Genomic DNA, 26,120 nt, shown 5'->3' with positions numbered 1-26,120 from the left:
CTGCACTGCATCCTTCCCACGTGAACCGGGGTCACCCTACTCCACTCTTGCCTATCCCCTCCTCACCCTGCCCTCTCAGCTAGCGCTCACTGGTTTGTGTTTCATTGGTCCCAAGGGTGTAGCTATGAATGTTCTGCTCATTGCTGAGCAGACATCACTGTTTTGCCATAACCCTGCCTCAGTTCACCACATTCCCCTTATCATTAAGGCCCCATTACATCCCAAAGACTTGGGACCCATGGTAACTAGGTTACGACAGCTGTCTCAGCACTTTGCGCCCCTCGACCCTGGAAAGTCTTTGTCAGTTCATATTGCTTGTCTAAGGCAGGAAGAATCTTGTGTGCGCTACCCTCACACATTCGTGGAGGTCACCTTTATTGTGCATTCCCCCACAACAACCCCCTCCTACTGGCTGACCTGCCAGTGTCGCTGTGGGCACAACACTCTAATCATGTAGCTGAAAATGTGTTGCTGGAAAAGCGCAGCAGGTCAGGCAGCATCCAAGGAACAGGAGAATCGACGTTTCGGGCATAAGCCCTTCTTCAGGAAGGGCTTCCTGAAGAAGGGCTTATGCCTGAAACATCGATTCTCCTGTTGCTTGGATGCTGCCTGACCTGCTGCGCTTTTCCAGCAACACATTTTCAGCTCTGATCTCCAGCATCTGCAGCCCTCACTTTCACTCTAATCATGTAGGCCTGGTCCTCTCCGCTTCACCACATATGGTCACGGTGAAGCAGGGAGCTGTCCTGCCGTCAGTACGGCAGTACACTCTATCGCTGGCCGCAACAGAGGGAATCAAACCTGTTATCGACTCCCTCCTACAACAAGGCATTTTAATACCTACCATCAGCCCCTGTAACACCCTTATATGTCCGATCCCAAAACCAGGAAAACTGGGAAGGTGGCATTTCGTCCAGGGTCTGAGGGCCATGAATGCTATTGCTGTCCCCTGCTCTCTGGTAGTACTGGGCACCAATGCCATTCTTACTCGTCTCCCTGCCTCTGTCACTTGCTTTTCCATAACTGACCCCTGTTCAGGGTTTTTCTCCATCAAATTGTCCCATGACAGCCAGTACCTTTTCGTCTTTACTTCCGGCGGTTGCCAATATACATGGATCTGACTTCCCCAAGGGTATACGGACAGCCCCACGATATATGCCTCCACAGTCGACCAGACGCTCAGAGGCCTCCAACTGTCATGTGAAAACATCTTGCTACAATACGCTGATGATTTATTGGCAGCTTCCACCTCCATTGATGCTTGCGAGAAAGACTGTCGCCCTGCTCCACTGCCTGGCGCGGAATGGACACAAAGTTTCCGTCGAGAAAATGCAACTTTGCCAGAGAACAGTGCACGACTTGGTCTACGATCTTTTGCATAGCCTCAGACCCCTGTATTGCAGCTAGCACTAAGTTCATCCCACCCATGACGCAAACTGACTTTTTAGCCTTCATGGGTATGGTCAACTACTGTAGACACTGGATACATGACCATCGAACTACTGATGTACCTCTTTGTAATGTGAGGTAACCTTCTTTGCTGTCCACTACACTTCCAATTTTGATGTCAACTGAAAAATTACTAACTATATCGCTTATGCTTGCATCCAAATCACTTATGTAAATGACAAAAAGTAGAGTTCCCAGCACCGATCCTTGTGGCACTCCACTGATCACAGGCCACCAATCTGAAAATCAACCCTCCACCACCACCCTCTGTCTTCTACCTTTGAGCCAGTTCTGTATCCAAATGGCTAGTTCTCCCTTTATTCCGTGAGATCTAACCTTGCTAACCAGTCTCCCATGGGGAACCTTATCGAACACCTTCCTGAAGTCCTTATATATCCCATCTACTGCTCTGCCCTCATCAATCTCTTTATTGCTTCTTCAAACAAAAACTCAATCAAGTTTATGAGACATGATTTCCCAGGCACAAAGCCATGTGGACTTTCCCTAATTAGTCCTTGCCTTTCCAAATACATGTACAGCCTGTCCCTCAGGATTCCCTCCAACAACGTGCCCACCACCAATGTCAGGCTCACTGGTCTATAGTTTCCTAAAGAGTGGCACCACTTAGCCAACCTCCAGTCTTCCAGCACCTCACCTGTGACTATCGATGATACAAATATCTCAGCAAGAGGCCCAGTTATCACTTCTCTAGCTTCCCACAGAGTTCTAGAGTACACCTGATCAAGTCCTGGCGATCTATCCACCTTTATGTGTTTCAAGACATTCACCACTTCCTCCTCTGTAATATGGACATTTTGCAAGGTGTCACCATCTATTTCCTTACATTCTATATCTTCCATATCTTTTTCCACAGTAAATACTGATGCAAAATTCTCATTTAGTATCTCCCCCATTTTCTGCGGCTCCACACAAAGCTGCCTTGCTGATCTTTGAGGGGCCCGATTCTCTCCCTAGTTATCCTTTTGTCCTTAATGTATTTGTAAAAACCCTTTGGATTCTCTTTAACTTTATTTGCCAAAGCTATCTCATGTCCCCTTTTTGCCCTCCTGATTTCTCTCAAGTATACTCCTACTGCCTTTATACTCCTCTAAGGATTCACTCGATCTATCCTGTCTATACCTGATATATGCTTCCTTCTTTTCCTTAACCAAATCCTCAATTTCTTTAGTCATCCAGCATTTCCTATACCTACCAGCCTTTCCTTTCATCCTAATAGGAATATACTTTCTCTGGACTCTCGTTATCTCATTTCTGAAGGCATCCCATTTTCCAACCGTCCTTTTACCTGCAAACATCTGTCCCCAATCAGCTTTTGAAAGTTCTTGCCTACTACTGTCAAAATTGGCCTTTCTCCAGTTTAGATCTTCAACTTTTAGATCTGGTCTATCCTTTTCCATCACTATTTTAAATCTAATAGAATTATGGTTGCTGGCCCCAAAGTGCTCCCCCACTGACACCTCAGTCACCTGCCCTGCCTTATTTCCCATGAGTAGGTCAAGGTTTGCACCTTCTCTAGTGGGTACATCCAAATACTGAATCAGAAAATTTTTAGATTAGATTAGATTACTTACAGTGTGGAAACAGGCCCTTCGGCCCAACAAGTCCACACCGACCCGCCGAAGCGCAACCCATCCATACCCCTACATTTACCCCTTTAACCTAACACTATGGGCAATTTAGCATGGCCAATTCACCTGACCCGCACATCTTTTGGACTGTGGGAGGAAACCGGAGCACCCGGAGGAAACCCACGCAGACACGGGGAGAATGTGCAAACTCCACACAGTCAGTCGCCTGAGTCGGGAATTGAATCCGGGTCTCTGGCGCTGTGAGGCAGCAGTGCTACACTTAACCACACTTAACAACTTCCTCTCCATCTAAACCCTTACACTATGGCAGTCCCAGTCTATGTTTGGAAAGTTAAAATGCCCTACCATAACCACCCTATTATTCTTACAGATAGCTGAGATCTCCTTACAAGTTTGTTTCTCAATTTTCCTCTGACTATTAGGGGGTCTATAATACAATCCCAATAAGGTGATCATCCCTTTCTTATTTCTCAGTTCTAGGAATTTCCAGGAATATCCTCCGTTAGCACAGCTGTAATGCTATCCCTGATCAAAAATGCCCCTCCCCCTCCTCTTTTGCCCTTTCTATCCTTCCTGTAGCATTTGTTTCCTGGAACATTAAGCTGCCAGTCCTGCCCATCCCTGAGCCATGTTTCTGTAATTGCTATGATATCCCAGTCCCATGTTCATAACCATGCCCTGAGTTTATCTGCCTTCCCTGTTAGGCCCCTTGCATTGAAATAAATGCAGTTTAATTTATTAGTCCTACCTTGTCCCTGCCTGCCCTGACTGTTTGACTCTCTTCTGTTCTGAACTGTACCAGTTTCATGATAAAATCGCTTGAAAAGAATTATTTTTCTCCAAGGTGGAAAGGCCCATTCCTCGTACTCCTGACAACACAGATGGCTGTGAAGATAGAAGGAAGACTCGACTGGACACATGGGACCCGATGGAAAAGAGCACCGCACCAGGGAGAACCCAAACGGACAGTGTAGCAGGCACCAGCTCTCCCAACAACCATACAAGAGGCCGACTAGCTACCACAATTGTTGCCGTGCTCCTCCTCACCCTGGTGACATGGACCCAACATGAATGGGGCAGAGAGGATGGCCAGGGGAACCCTAGCGGTCGAGAACTGCATGTCAACACCTTTTTTTATATGTCTTATGCTTATGCTCAGAAGATTAACCGTTCCAGCTGCTGGGTATGTGCCCATATATCCATGCACTCTCAGGGAGGCATTCCCCTCCGACCCATTCCTTTTAAAAGTCAGACACAGCTGAATGGGGGCTAGAACAAGACAGGTCCCCTGAGGTAGCAACCTTTAAGTTTCCCAGTTGGTTACCACCCACAGTTAAAATGGGGACTTAAGGTGATAACCGCCAGAAGCACTGGAGATTAGCGGGCTATGAAATGGAGAAATTTAATGGTTAGTTCCAACCTCAGTACAATCTCTCCCATGAATTCCTGGCCTTGCTCCTCATTGACACTAAGAAGGAGGCATACCCATCGGGTCCATCTGCTTGAGAAGCAACCATTCATCAGGATGGGATGCTAGCATCAGCAGGTGTGCTCATTCTCTGTTCCTCATCAGGACAGCGATTCGGTCAGAAGCTTCACCTTCAGGTTCTCAGCAAAACCGCCAAAAACACCACATTCACTACCTTTTGGACTGAGACTCAGACTGGCCGTTTGAGAACCTATAATGGTACTTACTTCATTTGTGGCCACAATGCCTACCCCTGGCTGCCTCCCCTGGACTGGGTGCTGCTATGTGGGGTAAGTGCTCCCCTTTGTTTACCATTCACACTCTTCTCCTTTTGAGAAGCCAGGGGTTTGCAGTAAGAGAGCGATTACAGCTATCTTCACCCCCTCCTATGTCACTGTCCGGCTGGAGATAGAGAGTCAGTGGATGGCCATTACCCTGGGCCAGCTTAACGCAGAAGCGGTTGCCATTTGCAACATCACCTCGCAGAAAAGTATGACCGTAGATTATTTGCTAGCCGAAAAAGGGGGCACATGTGGCCTCATTGGGTCCGACTGCTGTACTTACATCCCCAACCCCAGTGAGAACATTACCAACAGGCATCCTTTGTGCTCAATAAACCAGGCTCCCAGTAGGACTTGTGGAGCTGGATGGGCTCCTGGATTGGGTCCAGAGGTAGTGCCCTACTACAAGGGCTTATTTTCCTTGTTGTTATCTTTGTCCTTCTCGCACTCCTTATTATGTTCATTGAGTGGTGTTGTGCATGCTTGTGTTCACTACTGCTGCCTCCTGTACCACTGACTGCCCAGTTGACAAAAAATCACTTCACCGAAAGCCCTTGCGACAATGCAGAACCTCCAGATCCAGAACTCAATGAGTCTGACCACTCCAATTCTGAGGGATACCTGTCTGATTCTGAGCCTCCCCCCATCAGACAACCCCCTGGCTCGGGCTACATTCCTCCTTTTGCCGAAGCTCCCAACCTGCTCCTTTGATGGAGAAAAGAGGGGATTGTGGGAGAAGGGAAACCATTTTGATTGTGGAAGCCATTTTCCCTGCTTAGAGGAGACATGCTAGCTAAATTACTGAAGCCATTCACAAGAATTGGCTATGACAGCCATTTCCTGACGGCAGGAAACACCTTACTCAAATAACCTATTAATTGGATTCTCTCACTGGCAATGCTGTTGTACTTCTGTACCCACTGACGAATCCCTCGAGGGGTCTCTCTCTCTCCGTGGGAGCCCCAGCTAAAACAATACCTCTGCAGACAAGATGTCACCAAACTATTTAATATTGATGGCCACTGACCAATTGCCACTATGAACAGGATGCTGCTTGATCAGTTTCAATTGTTCAACTAATCAAATGTTCTCAGACCACTAATATTTTCAGCCTTCTGTTACCATTGTTCAATTAATCAATGTTGTTAGACCAGTAGTATTGTTAGTCTTTTTTTAATATTGTTAAACTATCTATTGGAGTTAGACCTGTATTGTTTTGTAATCAACAATCAGCCATTTGTAACCCTTTATAAACTATATACACCCATAGCTGAGTGGAGAGGTTATGACCCATCAGTGCTGAGCGGTCATTCCGAGCTGAGCGGTTATTGACCTCTTCCCACAGTATTGTGAAATAAACAAACGTGTCAATTTCACAAGGTCTGAGTACGAGGTTTACTGGAAATGGGACATTTCTCCAAACTCCCCTGCACAAAACCATGCTGTCCATTTCTATAAGTTGATTTGCTTCTAAGTGCCTATAGATCTTGTTCCTGAGAAGCTTTTGCAATAATTTCCCTACCAATGATGTGAGTCTCACAGACCCATAATTTCCTGGATTATCCCTGCTACCCTTCTTACACAATGAGACAACTCTGGCTATTCTCCAGTCATCTGGAATCTCACCTGTGGCCAAAGAGGATACAAAGATGTCTGTCAATGCCCAGCATTTGTCGTCTTGCCTCCCTCAACATTCTCAGACAGATCCCATCAGGACTTATCTATCTTAACACTTTTTAAGATGCACAACACCTCTTCCTTTTTAGTAGCAACTTGGCTTAGAAATTTGACACTCCCTCCCCTGAAATCATCCTCAAACAATTCCTTCTCTTTCGTGAATAGCGACACAATAGTTTAAGATCTCCCCTACCTCTTCTATCTCCTTTGTCCTTGAGTGGACTAACTCTTTCGCTGGCTAACTTCTTGCTTTTCATATGTGTATAAAAAGTCTTGGAATTCTCCTTACAGGTAAAAACTTTTCATGACCTCTTTTAGCCCTTCTAATTCTTTTTTAAGTTCTTTGCTATTTTCCTTATCTTGTTCAAGGGCTTTGTCAGTTCCCATGCCCCTAGACCTCATGCATGCTTCCTTTTTCTTTTGATCAAAGTCATGACATCCCTGTTCATACAAGGTTCACTACACTTGCCATACCTATCCTTTATTCTCGCTGTTCCTGAAGTCTTATCAATTGCTGTTTGAAATGCTCCCACGTGTCCAATGTGGATTTACCCTCAAACAGCTGCTTCCAATCAAAATTCTCCAGTTACTGCCTAATATTCTGATAGTTCACCTTCCACCAATTTAGCACCTTATCCCTATCCATGAGTAACTTAAGACTCATGGTACTTTGGTCACTACTCCCGAAATGCTCACCCACTGAAACTTCACTCACTTGGCCAGGCTCATTTCCCAGTATAAGTCCAGTATAACCCCTTCTATGGTTGGACTGTTTACATACTGTGTCAAGAAACCCTCCCTGAATATCGTGAATGGCCCCTAGCATTAAGTGAATTTCAGTTAATAAAGGGGAAGTTAAAATCACCCACCACAACAACCCTGCCATCTTTACATCTTTCCAAAATCTATCTACATAACCACCCCTCTATCTCCTGCTGGCTGTTGAGAGGCCTGTAGCACACCCCCAGCATTGTGATTCCACCTTTCCTATTCCTGAGTTCTACCCACATTGCCTAGCTGCATGACTCCTCCGATGTATCCTCCCTCAGTATGGCTGTGAGATACTCCTTTGCCAGTAATGCAACTCCTCCACCACTTTTACATCCCTTTCTACCACACCTGAAACATTTACATCCTGGGACATTCAGCTGCCAGTCCTCCCCCTCTTTCAGCCAAATCTCCATAATTGCGATAATATCATAGTTCTAAGTACTAACTAAAGCTCTATGTTCATCTGCCTTGTCTATTATACTTCTCGCATTTCAGAGCACTTCTCCTGCTCTTTTCAGCAGCATTTCCCTGCCTGTTCTTGTTCTTACTCATGTTTGCCTTGGTTTCTATCTCTCCTTCAATTTCTACATCTACTTCCCAGGCATAACCCATCCAGATGCATCTACTGCCCTAGTCCTCTGGTTCCTATCCCCCTGCCACACTAGTTTAAACCTTCCCCCAACCACTGTACCAAGTATCCACCACCACCAAGGACATCAGTCCCAGTTCTGCCCAGGTATAATCCGTCCAGTTTGTACAGGTCCCACCTACAAACCTGCACAAACTGGACGGGTTATACCTGGGCAGTAGATGTAGACATTGAAGGAGAGATAGAAACCAAGGCAAACATGAGTAAGAACAAGAATAGGAAGGGAAATGCTACTGAAAAGAGCAGGGGAGATGATCTGAAATGTGAGAAGTATAGGCATGGTAGATGAACATGGAACTTTGGTGAGTACTCAATATTATGATATTATCACAACTATGGAGACTTGGCTGGAGAAGGGACAGGATTGGCAGCTGAATGTCCCAGGATTTCTTGACACTGGTCCAAATGCCCCACGAATCTGAAATTCTGTTCCTCACACTGTCTATTCAGCTACATTTTCATCCTATGCATCCTGCTGTTTCTACTCTGACTAGCTCATGGCACTAGTAGTAATCCTGAGATAACTAACTTTGAGGTCCTACATTTCGATTTTCTTCCCAGTTCTCTATATTGTGCTTTTTAGGTCTTCATCCTTTTTGTTTTGCCTATGTTGTTTGCACTAACATGTACCATGATCACTGACTGTTTGTCCTCCCCCTCCAGAATGTCCTCCAACCACTCCAAGACATCCAGGACCCTAGCACTACAGCGACAACACACTTGGATTCTCATTTGCAGCCACAGAAACACCTCTCTATTCCTCTTCTGATTGAATCCCCTATAACTAAAGCATTTCTATACCTCTTTCTCCATCCCTCCGCAGCAGAGTCTACCGTAGTGCCATGAATTTGGCTGCTGCTGTTATCCCCTGATGGGCCATTCCCCTCAACAATATCCAAAACGGGATATATCTGTTCTGCAGGGGAATAGCCACAGGAGATTCCTGCTCTGCCTCATGGTCACCCACTCCCCTTTTGCCTGTGGAGTCTGAAACTGCAGTGAGACCCCTCTATATGTGCTATCCATGATACTGTCCACCTCGCTAATCCTCCACAGTGTCCCCAATCTGTCATCATTAAACAGTTCATTCTCCTTGGCAATGTCTCTACCAAACAAAAATTCAATTTTCTGCCAAATGTTTTCCCAAATGTTTTGGTATTTCTTGTGAATTGTCCTGATGACTGCTATTACTATCACCTGCAAAATGAAATAATTTTAGAAGTCAGAAGAAATCAAAACAACAAACATACCTCTTAGAATGCAAACCCATCCGTTTGATGTGAGCTTTAATCTTCTCCGATGATGTACTGAGGGTGATCCTTTCCAGGAGGCTGAAGTCTTCAGGATGAAATGTCTCATTTGCATTGAAAGCACCCAGGATCTGACAGCACAAAAAGCAAACTAATATTAGATTTTTAAAATTTAATACTAATTTGTAACAGTCTCAATATCATTAAAATTTAGAAGTTACTTACTTTTACGGATATGACAATCTGAAGTGGATGCAATGCACAAACCAGTTAACATAAACTGCTAATTTTTCTCACAAACACTAAGATGGAATAGCACTCAAGTATGTAGTCATGCCTACCACAAAAAGAAGTGAGTTTAATTTTTAAATTAAGTTCTATATTACAGCATTCTTAGTCTATCAAACAGAGAAGGCCTACAAAGTAAGTCATATCCTCGTTAGAATAAGAAATTCTTGAATTCATAGTTGCCCAGAAATTATTGGAAATATGGTAGTATCTGACTATTGGTCTCAGTTATTAGTAGAACGAACCAATGCTGCTACATCCCCATTGTAACACTCTGATCGATCATAGAATCATTGAGGATGGCAGCACAGAAAAAGGCCTTTTAGCCCACCACATCCATGCCTGTCAAAATGAAAATCAATGTGCTTGGTTTGAATACAATGTTAACTAAGAAAGTTTATAGATTTTACTACATCTGCAGTGAACATAGCTCAATCAATGAGCACTCTCTTCTCATGTTTTATAAGACCCTTCACCCTTGGCTGCAGCAACCTGAATCAGGGTCTTGAGTGAGGCTTCCAGTACACTTGTGAGAAGCAGCAACATCCCTGGACTGCATGTTGGCCTCAGCTCACACTCTCCTCTATATATTTATGTACATACATACATGCATACATACACATTCCACTCTTCAGGTAGCTCCTTTGTTTCTCCATCTGATGCCATCCCTACTTAATTTCTCAGTAATTAAGGATGCCCTCAACCGCATCGCTTCCATTTCCCACACTTCTGTAGTCAAACCACACCCACCAACAAAAAAAAAGATAGAGTCCCCTTAGTTCTCACATACCACCCCAACAATCTCCAAATCCATTATCCTCCGACATCATCTACAATCATATCCCACCACCAAAAAGAAAATTATTTTCCTACCGCTGTCCCCTTTTCACAGGGACTGTTCATTCCATGACTCCCTCATCAACTCTACAGACCCCACAAAATTCTCCACTACACCCAGTACCTTCAGTACCTTTCCCTGCAACTACAAGAGGTGTAATACCTGCCCATTCACATCCAATCCCACCTCTATCCATGGTCCCAAACAATTCTTCTCGATCCGGCAGAGTTTCACTTGTACTTCATCCAACCTGATCTATCGTATCTGTTGCTCCCAATGTGATCTCCTCTATACGAGGAACCTCAATTATTCGAATATCAATTATCCGAATATCGGATTATCCGAAGGAAATCTTGAAGTCCTGATAGAAACATTACATCAAAGAGGTGTTTCCAACACTGATTCACCTTTTGTTTACAGTGATTAAAAACGAACTCAGCTTACTGAAATTCTGCCGAGAACAGTCCTGGACATCGATGGGAGCCTGGGTACCGTCTCCAAATAACTGACTTCTCTCTCTCTCCCCCACAATTTCCCTGGAGTTCTACACAGGGGTGTACCTGAATCCCCCCTTCGCCAGATAACCTCTGCAACATTGTCTTTTACAGTGCAAAGGTGGAACCTGAGAAAACGTTGTATTAGAGAGTAGTGTGTGTGGCTGCATGTGTATGTGCATGCTGTTTGGAGACTCACCCCACCAAAGGCAGCAGCAGTCTTACTGTTGGTGTCTAGTCTTGCTGCCCCAGTTTTGGGAAGGGGAGAAGACGGTGGGGCAGGAGCGCAGGGGACAGGGTGAACGGGTGTTGGCGGCACGGATGGTAGGTGATGATGGGGACAGAGGCAGACAGGACAGCGTAGTTAGAGGCAGATAAGGGTGGGATGCGATGGGGTCAGACAGGGGCGGGGTGGACGGGGTGGGGTTGAAAAGTGTTGGCAGATCAGACAGGGGGCCGGGATTGGACGAGGTTGGGGGCGGGGGGGGGGGTGTCGAATGGTGGGGCGGGGTTGGACAGAGTTAGGGGTGTGCAAGGGGGCTGGAGGGTGGGGACCATGGGGGGGGCGAGGGCCCGCGTGTGGTATGCTGCTGCTTCATCTCCTGAACAGGGAGCAGCCTTGACAAATACTCACTGAAATGGGGGGGGGGGGGGGGGGGGCAGGCATCAGCAATGCTGCAGGTCCCTTACACACAAGTCTGTGTCTGCTCAGAAACAAACAGAGAGAGGAGAAAGAGCTGGAAAATGTGTTGCTGGAAAAGCACAGCAGGTCAGACAGCATCCAAGGAGTAGGCGAATCGACATTTCGGACATAAGCCCTTCTTCAGGAAGGGCTGAGGAAGGGCTTTTGCCCAAAACGTCGATTCTCCTGCTCCTTGGATGCTGCCTGACCTGCTGCGCTTTTCCAGCAACACATTTTTCAGCTCTGATCTCCAGCATCTGCAGTCCTCACTTTCTCCGAGAGAGAGAAAGGAAACTTCAGAAAACTCTGAGCCCCAGAAAGGCATTGAATCAATTAACCAAACAATCAATTATACGAACAAAATAGTGCCCGCCCATCTCGTTCGGATAATCAAGGTTCCTATGCATCAGGAAGACCAAACGCAGACTCAATGACCAGTTTGTGGAGCACCTGCACTCTGCACGCATCAGCTAACCCAACCTTCCAGTTGCCACCGACTTTGGTTCCCCATCCCACTCCCCCCGCGACATGTCCATCTTTAGCCTTCTCCACTATCAGAGTGAGGCCCAACATAAACTGAAGGAACAACACCTGATATTTCACCTGGGAAGCTTACAGCCCAATGGCCTCAATATTGACTTCACTAGCTTCAAAATCCCTCCATTCCCCCAAGCCTTATCCTATGTCCAGCCCTCCTCCTCTGCCTCGCCTCTCTGACCTGTTCTAACCTGTCCATCTTCCTACTCACCTTACTCCACCTTTTCCACTGACCAATCACAATTATCCCCTACCTGCCTTCACCTATCACCTTCCCACTTACCCTTCCCCCAGCCCCACCTTCCTCTCTCTATTTACCTCTGGGTTCCCCTCCCCCTCCCCAGTCCTGACAAAGGGTTTCAGTCCGAAACATTGAACTTGCTGCTCCTTGGTTGCTGTCTGACCTGCTGTGCTTTTCCAACTTCACATCTATTGACTCTGGTTTCCAGCTTCTGCAGTCCTTACTGTCTCCATTTTTACCCCATGGGCTTTGTGAATATTTCAAACACTCCTTTCCCTGGACCATTTGAATTCTGGCCCATTTATTCCATCTCTTCTGAGTGACAGATAGGATAGTTCATGGGACTCTTACTCCAGGCTGTAATTCACCCTGGCACACTGTCTGTGTGTGAGACACCATATTACTACCTGGAGTCATAGAGTCATACAGCACAGGAAGAGACTCTTCGGCCCAAATTCTCCATGCCAACTGAACTAGTCCCATTTGCCTGTGGTCCATATCCCTGTAAATCTATCCTATCTTGTACCAGTCCAAACATCTTTTAAATGTTGTAACTGTACTCGCCTCTACCACTTCCTCTGGCTGTTCGTTCCATAGAAGCATTATTCTCTGTGTGAAAAAATTACCTCTTGGGGCCCTTTTAAATTGTTTGCTTTCACTTTAAAACTATACCTTCTGGTTTTGACCTCCCCTACCCTGGGGAGAGGAGCTTGGCTATTCACCTTATCCATGCCTTGTTCAACATTCTTGGTTTAGTTTTCACTCGGTTACTTTGAGCAGATTTCTACATTAACTCCCTCCCTCAAAAATAATGCTATTCCCTGGAAAGAAGTCCACTTTGTGCAAACAAGCCCACGTCTTGGAAAGCATAAGTGATGGAATGGGTATGTTGACCAGTTCCAGGTGCACTCGGCCCCTTGAACGGAGTCTACCATTTAATAATGATTATATCATGGCTGATCCAATTACTTCACATTACCACACCCTGATAACTAGTCACCCCTTTCCATATCTATCTAACACTGCCTTAGAAATATTAAGAGAGTCTGCTTCCATCACATTTTGCAGAAGAAAATTCCAAAAGTTCCCAATCCTTTGTGAGAAACAAATTCTCATCTCTGCATCAAATAGGTGACCTCTGATTTTTGAACAGTACACTAATTCATATCTGTCAAGACTGTTGATACTCATTCTTCTAAACTCTAGCAGATATAAGCCTAACCGGTCCAACGTTTCCTCAAAAAACAGCCTTACCATTCCAGGTATTAGTCTAGTAAACTTCTCTGATCTGTTTCCAATGCACTTACCTCCTTCCTTAAATAAGGTGATCAATACTGTAATCCCGATGTGGTCTTACCAGTGCGCTGCGCAACTGAAGAATGAATTTCTTAATTTTACATTTAATTCCCCTTGCAATAAGCAATAACTTTGGTAATTACAAGCTGTGCCTACATACTATACTAGCTACTCATACACAAAGACACTCAGATCCCGCTGCCTCTCAGAACTCTGTAATCTTTTACAATCTAGATGTGTTTTTTTTTTATTCTTCCTGACAAAATAGACAATTTGTCATTTTCCTATATTATATTCCATTTGCCACATCTTTGCCCACTCACTTAACATATCTACATACTTTGTAGTCTCCTTGTATCCTCTTCACAATTTACTTTCCTAACTATCATTATGTCATCAGCAAACTTAGCAACCATAATGTCTGTTCATTCATCCAAGTTATTTGTATAAATTGTAAGAAGTTCAGCAAAAGCACTGATCTCTGTGGCACATTATTTTTTACATCTTGTCAACCACAAAATGACCAATTCATGTCTGCTTTCTATTTCTTATTAGCTAGCTAATCTTCCACCAAGATTACTGATTATGCCAACCACTACACGTTTATTTGTGGCAATAGACTTTCATGTGGCATCTTCTCAAATGCCTTCTATAAATCTAAGTACACTACATCTATTGGCCTCTTTTTCCAAAACTTTTTCTAAAATCTCCAATAAGTTGGTTCAACATAATTTTCCTTTCACAAAATCATGTTGGGTCTGCCTGGTTACTTTGAATTTATCCATGTGCCCTGCTACAATGACTTTAATTTTAGCTTCTAACATTTTCTCTGTGACAAGCTAACTGGCCTGTACTTTCCTGCTTTCTATCTCCCTTTTTGATTAAAGGAGTTACATTTGCCACCTTCCAATTTATTGAAACCTTCCCCAAGTTCAGGGAGGTTTGGAAAATAAACTATCTCACTAGCCATTCCTTTAAAACCATTGGCACTTGCCAGCCCATAGCTCCAATAATTTACTCAGTACCATTTTGTTGGTGATTGTAATTTTCCTAAGTTCCTCCCTCCCTTCCATTTCCTGATTTACAGCTATTTCTTGGATGCTGCTTGTATCCTATATATGAAGACTGATGTAAAATAATTGTTAAATTCATCTGCCATCTCCTGAGTTTCCATTATTAATTAAAATATTAGTGGATCAGATCTACACTCTGCAGCCCTATCACAAATAGAATTGAACAATTATTGAACTAACAGTATGGGTAGGCTCCACAAATTTCTCCAACCTTAATAATCTCAGCAAGATCAGTGTAAAAGACAAGTCTAGAGCAGTTGAAACAATCTTCAGTCAGAAATGCCAAGGGAATAATCCATCTCATTTTCCACCTGAGGTCCCCATAGGTCAGCCAATTCACTCCATGTCATATCAAGAAACAGCTGGAGCCACTGATGCTGCTATAGGCTCTGACAACATTCCAGCAACAATATTGAAGACATACTCCAGAACAAGTCATGCAGTAGCCAAACTGTTCCAGTGCAGCTGCAACACTGGCATTAAGCTAACAATGTGGAAAATTGCTCAGGTATATCCTGGACATAAAAAAAGCAGGAAACTAGGCCAATTGCCACCCATCTGTCTACTCTTGATCATCAGTAAAGTGACGGAAAGGGTTGACAGTGCTTACGGTATATACGGTACTTATGGTTTGGCATAATGGACACAGGTGAATGTGAGGATGGTGTATTATGGCTACACCCAAATAAAAGAACAATGTTCAGACACAACAATCAGTGGGCAGAATATATGAAAACAAATGGGAGCTCAACTGATTGCTACCTGACCATAGAAATCACAGGTGATTGGTGGAGATTCTCAAACAATGGGTGCCCTGAGGTAGGATGCTTAGCAAGCAGCCCAGAAAAGAGACTGGAACTCAGATAGCGGTGCCCCAGGAAACTCATAGAGAGGAAGTTCATTCTGTCTCGATTGTCTTCTGACATTGAAGACACTCCCAAAAGGGCGCAAAGGCTTTGAAGTATAACAATCACTGCAACATCATCCTAAAGAGTGGTACTCAAGACCAACCACTGAGAAGACAATCCTGGGATCATTGGGAAAAACAATGACTGCAGATGCTGGAAACCAGATTCTGGATTAGAGTGGTGCTGGAAAGGCACAGCAGTTCAGGCAGCATCCGAGGAGCAGGCAAATCGACGTTTCGGGCAAAAGCCCTTCATCAGGAATGGCTTTTGCCCGAAATGTCGATTTGCCTGCTCCTCGGATGCTGCCTGAACTGCTGTGCTTTTCCAGCACCACTCTAATCCAGAATCTGGGATTACTGGGACAAGACCAGACAATCATCGCCACGTGGATCATTGTCAAGATCTAGTGTGCTGGTATAAGATCATTAAATAAATAAATACTACCTTTATTATTATTCAGAGTCGACTCAGTTTCTTTGCTAGTTATAAGAGTTAAACACACCGTGGCAGGCGCAACACTGGAATTTCATCTTGGAGCACAGAGTCATGAATCAGGAAATCTGATTCATAATGATCCATCTCCTGAATGGAAGTGACTGACGACTCTACTCTTTCCGCCACCTCCAAACGGACCCCACCACCAGGGATATATTTCCCTCCCCTCCCCTATCAGCGTTCCGAAAAGACCACTCCCTCCGTGACTCCCTCATCAGGTCCACACACCCCACCAACCCAACCTCCACTCCCGGCACCTTCCCCTGCAACCGCAAGAAATGCAAAACTTGCACCACACCTCCCCCCTTACTTCCCTCCAAGGCCCCAAGGGATCCTTCCATATCCGCCACAAATTCACCTGCACCTCCACACACATCATTTACTGCATCCGCTGCACCCGATGTGGCCTCCTCTATATTGGGGAGACAGGCCGCCTACTTGAGGAACGTTTCAGAGAACACCTCTGGGACACCCGGACCAACCAACCCAACCACCCCGTGGCTCAACACTTCAACTCCCTCTCCCACTCCACCAAGGACATGCAGGTCCTTGGACTCCTCCATCGCCAGACCATAGCAACACGACAGCTGGAGGAAGAGCGCCTCATCTTCCGCCTAGGATTCCCCCCAACCACAAGGGATGAACTCAGATTTCTCCAGTTTCCTCATTTCCCCTTCCCCCACCTTGTCTCAGTCCCAACCCTCGAACTCAGCACCACCTTCCTAACCTGCAATCTTCTTCCTGACCTCTCCGCCCCCACCCCCACTCCGGCCTATCACCCTCACCTTAACTTCCTTCCACCTATCGCATTTCCAACGCCCCTCCCCCAAGTCCCTCCTCCCTACCTTTTATCTTAGCCTGCTTGGCACACTTTCCTCATTCCTGAAGAAGGGCTCATGCCCGAACTGTCGATTCTCCTGCTCCTTGGATGCTGCCTGATCTGCTGCGCTTTTCCAGCGACACATTTACAGCTTTGGGGATAGGTCGGTGTCAGTCTGCCGCCTCCCTCAGCATGCCTCAGCCAAAAGTTAAAAGGCCTACTACTGCTTATTCGAAAGACCACATGTTTTATACTGCGGATTAATAAATGGTGAAAGATACTACTTTAAACCAAGAAAACTGTGGAAAATATTGTTTTAATAACAAGTTACTGGAACACACAGTGAATTGTATCTATAATGTTGCTTTATACAAGCAGTTGGGGAGGATGTTAGACACACTGTCCTTTCATTTATTTTTGGGGCCATTTAGCCCAGAGACATCCTTTTGATTGGTTACTTGGTAAGTGGCTATAAGCCTTGCACATGGACAGTAAAGCAGAAACATACAGCCTGGAGCCAATGTCCCCTGCAGGCTATGCAGCTGCTCAGAGCGTCCAATTGGCATGCAAATTCAAGGAAACACGGCCTGTAAAGAAGAAACGCTTCAATCGCTCTTTTCCCAGAAAATCTCCCATTGTCTGTTTTTAATCACCATTTGTCTGTGAATTCCTCTCTCTGCAAATTGTTGAAAAGAAAAAGGGAGAAAAAAACTACATTTGAAGATAATGTAAGGGGCTAATTCTTAACCAGTGAAGGAAAGACAGCATCAGTGTTGAAACAACCTCATTTCACCAGCATGAAACTGCCTAGAATGGGAGGAAAACATTTGATCACACCTTCGGTCCAGATAGGCTGAACAGTTTGATAGAACCTAATTTAATTTCTCTCCTCTGCCCACTACCTTTTCTGTCTGTTATATCCTTGTTTTGAGTTTTGTATTTCCGTTTGTATATGTATGGGAATTTTTTTAAAGGAATAAAATTTACAGTACAGAGTCATAAGTTAGCAATTCAAATTTGTTTCATTGATTAAAAATATTTTGATTACAATAAGTAATTATTGTCTGTAGTTATGTTTTTTAACCCAAATTAGAGTCATGCAATTTGGCAGTTTAATCAAGTTTTCACATTATGACGACTCTGGCACTGGTGGGAGTGACTGTCCCAGACATCAGGTCACACTTGACTGAGTATGGCATTAAGGAGCTCGAGCAAAACTGAAGTCAATGGGAACAGGAGGGAAATCCTCCACTGGTTGGAGTGATAGATAGCATAAACAAGCATATTATAGTTTTTGGAGGTCAGTCATCTAGCTCCTAGACATTTCTGCAGGAATTCCCCAGGGTAGTGTCCTAAATCCAAATATCTTCAGCTGCTCCATCATAACATCATCATAAGGTTAGAAGTGGGGATGTTCACCGACAATTGTACAAGGTTCAGCAATGTTCCTCAGATACTGAACTAGTCCATGCCCAATTGCCTCCTTGATTGGCACCACATTCACAAACATCCACTCCATCCACCACCAACACTCAGTAGCAACAGTGTGTTTCATTTACATGATGCACTGAGAAATTCACCAAGGCTCTTAAAACAGCAACTTGTAAACCCATCATCACTATCATCTAGAAGGACAAGGACAGATAGATGGGAACATCAATACATGCAATTCTGTCTCCAAACCACTCACCATCCTAAGTTTGAAATATATCATCACTGTTCCTTTAGTGTTGCTAGGTCAAAAATGCTGGAACTTCCATCATAATGGCATTGTGGCCATTCCAGTCCAAGTGGTTCAAGAAAGCAACTCCTTCCCTCCTTCTTAAGGACAACCAGGGATCAGCAATAAATGCTGGATCAGCCAATGACACCAACAGATCCCATGAGAGAGTTAAAAAGAAGACTGGATGTGCTGAATAGGTCCCTCTGTGTTCTACAGTTTGTTCAAAATAACATGGAAGCTATAACTGTACAGAGTATTTCAAATATGATCTGAACATGATTCCATGCTAGTTTTAAAAAATTGGTCCATCTTTCAACTGACCTCTAGAAATGAACAAGTGTTTGCTTCTGTTTTAAATGGTGTTATTGACTTGCTACATCAATTTGTGTACCAATGCAACTTGGCTCAGTCCTGGACTGAGACATGTTGTAATCTTATGACAGGTAAATAACTACAGTGCACGCATGGAAATACATACCCGACCATTGCTAACAACTGCCTCCTGACCAGGTAACAGCTTCAGAACATCTTGACAGAACAATCGGTGGGTGCGAAGGAAGTTGACTCCTATGGTGTTGTATTTCTTCTCAAAGGCATCATTATCCATTCCCTGAAATAAGAATAATTAATCATTTCAGTTGCTTAAATGAGTGACTATTCCTCTTGGTAGAATTGGTTTCCAGCGCCTTCCCAACATCTACAGTGATCATTTCTCAACATGGAGGCTGCTAAGAAAATACAAATCTGGACAATCAAAGTAACAAAGATATTTAGCAATTTTCCTTTTTTATTTGTTCATGGAGTGTAGGCGATGCTGGCTCGGACAGAATTTATTGCCCAAGCCTAATTACCCAGAGAGCACTTATGAGTCAAAAAATTGCTGTGGGTGTGGAGTCGCATGTGGGCCAGAGCACACATTGGCAGGTTTTCCTCCCGAGGGGACATCAGTGAATGGGATGGGTTTTTAAGACAATCAACAACCACAAAAGTTAGTATTTTTATTCCAGACTTTTAATGAATTTAAATTTCTGACATGGTGGGATTTGAACCCATGTATCCAAAACATTAGATCAGGGTCATACACTACCAATTCAGTGATATAATTGCTATGCCACCACTTCCCCATACTGTATAAAAGGTGAAAAGTGGCACATGGACCGAAAATTGAACTATTGCTGTGATCTGATCTCTCTGTAAAAAGGCAAACCTGCTAACTATTCACTCAGTGAAGTAATTGACACAAGGTACAAACCCAAATCAGTGCACCATCCATTTAGAATATATTGATTGATTGATTTATTGTTGTCATGTGTTCTGGGATAGAGTGAAACATATTGTTTTGTGTGCTACACAGGCAGACTGTACCATACAATGTGATCAGGGTACCAGAACAGAGTGAATAACACAGTGTTACAAGTGCAGAGAGAGAGAGAGAGAGAGAGAAATCAGAATTACCATCTGAGAGGTTCATCAAACGTCTGATAGCAGTGGGGAAGAAACTGTTCTTGAATCTATTCATAGGTGTATTCAAACATATATCTTATGTCTGATGGAAGAGGGTGGAAGAGAAAAGAACCAGGATTGGACGGGTCTTTGACTATGTTGCAGTCCTGAGGCAGTGGGAAATATAGATGGAGTCAATGGCTGGTTTGTGTCATGGACTGAGCTGTGTTCATGACTCTATGTAGTTTCTTGCAGTCTTGGAAAGAGCAATTGCCATGCCACACTGTGATGCATCCAGATAGGATGCTTTCTATGTTGCATCTATACAAATTGGCATTGTGGATATACCCCATTTCCTTCGCCTCCTGTGGAAATACAGATGTTGTGTTCTTTCTTGACCGTCATGTCGACATGGGTGGACAAGAACAGATTGTTGGTGATCATCACTCCCAGGAAAGTGATGCTGTCAGCCGTATCCACTTCAGCACAGTTGATGCAGACAGAGGAACGGCTTCCAATCCAATCCCTGAAATCAATGACCAGCTCCTTTGTTTTGCTGACATTGACGCAGAGATTGTTGTCTTTATACAATGTCGCTAAGCATTCAATCTCTTTCCTGTATTCTGTCATGTCATTGTTGAGATCGGACCTACAACAGTGGTGTCATCAGCAAACTTGTAAATGGAGTCGGGGTGGAATTTGGCTACACTATCATGATCTTATAAGGAGTATAATAGGGAGCTAAGCACACACCCTTGTTGGGCACCAGTATTAAGGATTGAGGTGGAAGAAGCGTTGTCATCTATTCCTAGTGATTGCAGTCTATGTGTCATAAAGTCGAGGATCTAATATCAGCTGAGACCTAGTCTCAGAATATGGAGATGGGTTTGTTTGGATTTATGGTGTTGAAGGCAGAACTGTAGTTAATAAGTAGGAGCCTGATGTAGATATTCTTGACATCCAGATGTTCCAGAGATGAATATAACATGTTACAACTGGAATATTGTACATAATTCAGTATTGTATGGATGTAAATAAATCAGGGAAATTAGGTATAATAATTAATTTTGCTAACTGATACATTAGGAAAATGCAATGTCTGTGAAAATATTTGCCTCTGGATATTACATGATTTTCAAGTTGACAGTATATCATTGTTAAATTGTCAGTGTTGATAAAAAGCAATGCTGATTAATTATGTAAGTAGCAAACCTTTAGTTAAATAGAAGATAGTGTGCAGAGCAAAGGGATTATTGCAATTCAGACTAAATCAGATAATGATTTCCATTGTGATGCATTGTAATACAGCCTGTATATTAATAAATTAGGCCTTTGTAATGCTGCTGTTTTGTTACAGGTCAGGAAAACTCACCTCAGTCTTGCTGAGATGTGGACCTGGCTATACATCTGTAAAGGATCTATGCTGAAACAAGCAACTGAGAGTCAATCAATCATTTTGATCACAGCATATGTCTTTGGTGGAATAACCTCAAAACATCTTTGAGTTTACTCTGAGATTTCAAAGAGTTTCTGCTGCTGCTTTTGGGTAATGTAGAACTAATCTGCAGAAGAATGTAGGAAGATCATCTTCCAAATCACTATTCTTTTAATAGTTTGTATATACATGACCACTCTCCATAGACAAAACTAATTCCTGCTTATGTATTCAAATATTTCCACGAATAATAGAACTCCAATCTGCTACTGCTGTTTCTAAATCTGATCATGCAAATGTATTGAGAAGTTTTCCTTGTCCCAGATTTTGAAGGGGCAGATCATCAATTCATCCTTGTCCAAGAAGCTGAATAGTCTCGGTATTACAATTAATTCATTCATGGGAGAAAAATGTTCTTTGACCAGCACATCAAAGAACCACCAGAGTTGGGAAATTAGTTTTACTGGTCAACAGTGCAATGGCACTTGAAATGCATCTCACTCTCTTGCCAGAAGTTTGTTCTGAATATCACTGAAAATGATGGCTCCTCAGGGGAATGCAGCCAACAGCCATTGGGGAGGCAAGGTTGGAGCTTAAGAAATACTGGGAAAACTGTAGTGACAAATGGTATAATTAGGAATGCCTCCTTGTGGCAGCAATGGTGGGGTCAGGGTGGGGAGGTGTTGGAGATGGATGGTTGGGGATAGAGGGTGAACAATGTCAAGAGTGTGGTGCTGGAAAAGCATGGGTCAGGCAGCATCCGAGGAGCAGGAAAATCGACATTTCGAGCAAAAGCCCTTCATCAGGAATGAAAGTCATTTGCCCAAAACATGGATTTTCCTGCTCCTCAGAAGCTTCCTGACCTGCTGTGCTTTTCCAACACCACACTCTTGACTCTAATCTCCAGTATCACCCTGTTCATAGAGGGTGAACAGCCAATCGTTACAGTCCACATTAGAAGCCATGACTTTGATAGAAAGAGGATCAGGAACCTTCCACAGATTTCTGGTAGTTAGGAAGGAGGACCTGTAAGCAAGTAATCTTTCATTATTCTGGTACTTTGCGCAATTGTAGAAACAGAAGGACAGAGCAGTGGCTGCAGAGGGAAGGAGGGAAGCCTTTAGATTGCTGTGGCATAGGTACCAGTGAGAGATGGAACTGGCTCAAACCAAATGTGTTGCAGCTAAACTGGGGCATGAAGAACTTTGTGGTGAGGGCTACAGTGGCTGTTTTGAATTCAATTTAGCAGGAGTACAGGAACCAGGATGTGACATTAAAAAGGAAAACCAAGAACAGAAAGGATGCAGAGGATATTTAGCACTGGTATAAAATATAGCAACTTATTAGGTAGGGTCAAAGTAAGTGAGTCCACTGAAATCAAAACTAGGTTTAGAGTATGTGCAAAGTGTGGTAAAGGAGAAGATGAGCTGTAGCTCAAATAAATACATATTGTTAATGTGCATTGATCTTTGAGGCCAGCAGGACATATTGAAAGAGTGTTGGCAAAACGTATGGAATGTTAGACTTCATAAATAGAGGCACCGTGTACAAAAGCAGATGAGTTATGCTGAACTGGTATCAATCTCTAATTACAACACAACTGGAGTGTGGTTTCTGGCCATCAGCCTTTAGGGTGGATGCAAAGATTCTTAAGAGCATACAGTGAAGCAGGATGATGATGGGGTGAGAGATTTCAGCGACAAGATTAGATTGGATAAACTGGAATTGTTCTCTTAGGAGCAAAAGAAGCTGAGGCATATACCCATGATGTGATAGCCCAAAGACTATCAATATAATACTTTGGCCTAATGTTGGGGCTGATGTGATACACATTTTTATGTAGCCAATAGCATTGATCTGAAACTCTAAGCCTACAGAAGTGTTGAAAGCAGAGTCAATGAATGATATTAAAAAAAAGTGATAAGCTCTTGAGCAAAACTAATGTTAGTGGTAAGACTTGGGGAACAAGACATATTACTCAAATCTACTGAGAACCAGCAATGATTCAGTCAGCCATATGGCCCTCATTCCACATTGTAGCCATTCTGTAACTCCACCAGGCAGTGCTTTTTTTCATTCAGCTGAAGGTGGACAGCTGATAATTGCTTATTCATTAGTCACGGAAAATTTGCAAATGTATGAATGCTTAGTAGGCATGAAATGCACTTTCAAAGAACTTTCATTATATCTTCAGAATCACTACTTCTAAAATGGTGGACTGAAAGTAGGATGGATCTTGCAGCTGCTCCTGAGATTGCAGGCTTATTTCTAGATTCATTTCTAGATTTCTTCTAGTTATTGTATTTCAGTGGTATAACATTTTTTGATTCATTTTTTGATTTTCTACAACCAAATTTTTAAAAAGAAGTGTTCTTCTCACTTGGAGTTCCATTCTTGGATTTTTGGGAGAGGATGGCTTGGTTTACTTGTCTCTCAAATTATACGTGTAGACGACAGATTTCTTTAAAACTGCTAAATAGATTTTTTTAAATCACCGAGGACAATTTTTTTTAAACATCGCTAAAGAGATTTTTTTAAATCACTTAGGAGAGTTTTTGTTCCCTAAAATTATATGTGTAGAAGAGAGTCTTTTTTTCAATGAAATTGTGTTTATGTTGATATTGGAGAGGCCTACATGTGGCTGGCTCTGGAGTGAGTTTTTTTTTTAAATATGAGAAAATTGAAAGCTGTCTGCCAGATCACTTGAGTAGGAGTTTTTTTTAATTCAGTTGTTCAGCTGATTTTATTTAAGATTTTTTTTATTTCTTTTTTTTTGCTTAATATTATTTCTTTGGGTAAGAAAATGTAGGTAAGTTTATGTATAAGGTGCCATTGTAAGCTGCTTCTTTTTAGGCTTAACGTCATTGATGGCATACAAGAGACACAGTTAAATTGCTAATAGATTTCGAGAAGTAATTACACAGTAGGATCAGTCAGATAGATGGATAACTGTCAGAAAAAATAAGAAGGTCATTCAAAACTTTCCTGTGGTTATTCCTCTCTCAAACAGAAACTCAGTTTGGATACTATTGAAAAGGATCATTTTTCTGAGGAAAACAGAAGAGACAGTCAGATCTTGACTGCTGAGAATGAATCTTATATTAGACAAGGTTTGACAAAATTCAGAAGAATAATTGTTACAATTGTCAAGGGCACAGACAGGAGATTCTTTCGCAGTGAGTGTGGGATAGGATGTATGTACTCAGACAGCATATTGCTTTCATGCTACCAGGATTAAGGATGTCTCAAAACATTTGAAGCATATTGTTCAAGGGGAGAGTGAGAAACTGTAAGTCATTGCACACATTGATAGGAATGGGAAAAAGTGAGGACAACAGATCAGACTCAATAAGTGTGGCGCTGGAAAAGCACAGCAGGTTAGGCTGTATCTGAGGAGCAGGAGAGTCAACTTTTTAGGCATAAATCCTTCATCAGCAATGAGGGGAGGTGGGAAGAGGGCTGAGAGATAAATAGGAGGATGGGGACGGGGGGGAAGGTAGCTGGGAATGTGATAGGTAGATGTGGAGGGGTGGGTGATATCATAGTTCAGAAGGGAGGTTGAAGCGGATAGGTGGGAAGGAAGATGGACCGACAGGCAGTTCAGACAGTGGTGCCAAGTTGGAGGGAGGAGCATCCTCCTCCAAAATACACCTGTAATATCCAGCAAACTAATTTTGTTTCTCTGTCCACAGATGTTGTCTGACCTGCTGAGTTTTTTCTCTTTTCCTTCTATCTTATTCTACTCCATGACTGTAGAAATGCAATGGAGAAAGTGAGGTCTGCAGATGCTGGAGATCAAAGTTGAAACTTTATTGCTGGAACAGCGCAGCAGGTCAGGCAGCATCCAGGGAACAGGAGATTCGACGTTTCGGGCACAGGCCCTTCTTCAGGAATGAGCAGAGAGTGTCTGCTCATTCCTGAAGAAGGGCCTGTGCCCGAAACGTCGAATCTCCTGTTCCCTGGATGCTGCCTGACCTGCTGCGCTGTTCCAGCAATAAAGTTTCAACTGTAGAAATGCAATAGCAAACCAGTGATGAGACTAATCTATGACAAACTAGTGATGAGATTATCGAGGAAATTCAGGTAATCCTTTGACCAATTAGACAAACTGGCAATGTGACTAACCAGGTGATTCAGATTAACCTATGACAAACTAGTAATGGGAGCAACTAGACGATTCAGATAAATCAATGCTATGCAGTGAGGGTTTCTCACTGTCAAATTGCAAGAGGGTTTCAAATAAAGTGATTTACAAGATATGCTGGTGAAAAATACTTCAACTATTTCATGGTGATATTTGTCTCTTAGCTGAGTGTTGATTTACTTTTTGCATGTCATACACTTCAATGTTATAAAAATGAAATAGAAAATCCTCTTGGATTATTGTATGGTTATGACACTTCAAAGTATATGCTGACTTCAACATTTATAGATATATATTCAAAATATTTATGAATATAGTAATAAAAACTAAAATGACTAACTTTAACAGCAAATTCCATAATTTTTGCTCCTGACACAAGTGCATCCGCAGTTTCTTCGCTGAGCAGCTTAGTTATGTAGTTCCTTGCGATATTCCCATTCTGTGTCAGAAGCACTGCCCAGATTGCTTTGGAAATAGGAGTTGTATTTTCTGTTATTTCAGCTGCATGATTACTTATGACTCCAATTCGAATGTTGCTGCTTACTTTC

At 43.2% G+C, this 26,120-nt stretch overlaps 1 protein-coding gene across 2 annotated transcripts in view; it reads right to left on the bottom strand.

Moving 5' to 3' along the window:
- Positions 1-26,120, bottom strand: part of uggt2 (UDP-glucose glycoprotein glucosyltransferase 2) — a 374,691-nt gene that overhangs the window by 128,392 nt on the left and 220,179 nt on the right. For both annotated transcript variants that reach the window (XM_043691460.2, XM_043691456.2), the window contains exons 22-24: positions 25,913-26,119; positions 19,029-19,160; positions 9,156-9,286 (exon numbers count right to left, since the gene is read on the bottom strand). In XM_043691460.2, coding sequence (XP_043547395.2) covers positions 9,156-9,286; positions 19,029-19,160; positions 25,913-26,119 — 470 coding nt within the window. The remainder of the gene's footprint in view (positions 1-9,155; positions 9,287-19,028; positions 19,161-25,912; position 26,120) is intronic.

The sequence above is a fragment of the Chiloscyllium plagiosum genome, unplaced genomic scaffold, assembly GCF_037043375.1.
Source record: "Chiloscyllium plagiosum isolate Xiang-an unplaced genomic scaffold, Cpla_swu_hap1 HiC_scaffold_6, whole genome shotgun sequence".
NCBI classification, from domain to species: Eukaryota; Metazoa; Chordata; class Chondrichthyes; order Orectolobiformes; family Hemiscylliidae; genus Chiloscyllium; species Chiloscyllium plagiosum.
The sequence above is the reverse complement of the archived record's forward strand: the minus strand, read 5'-3'. Positions and strand labels throughout refer to the sequence as shown.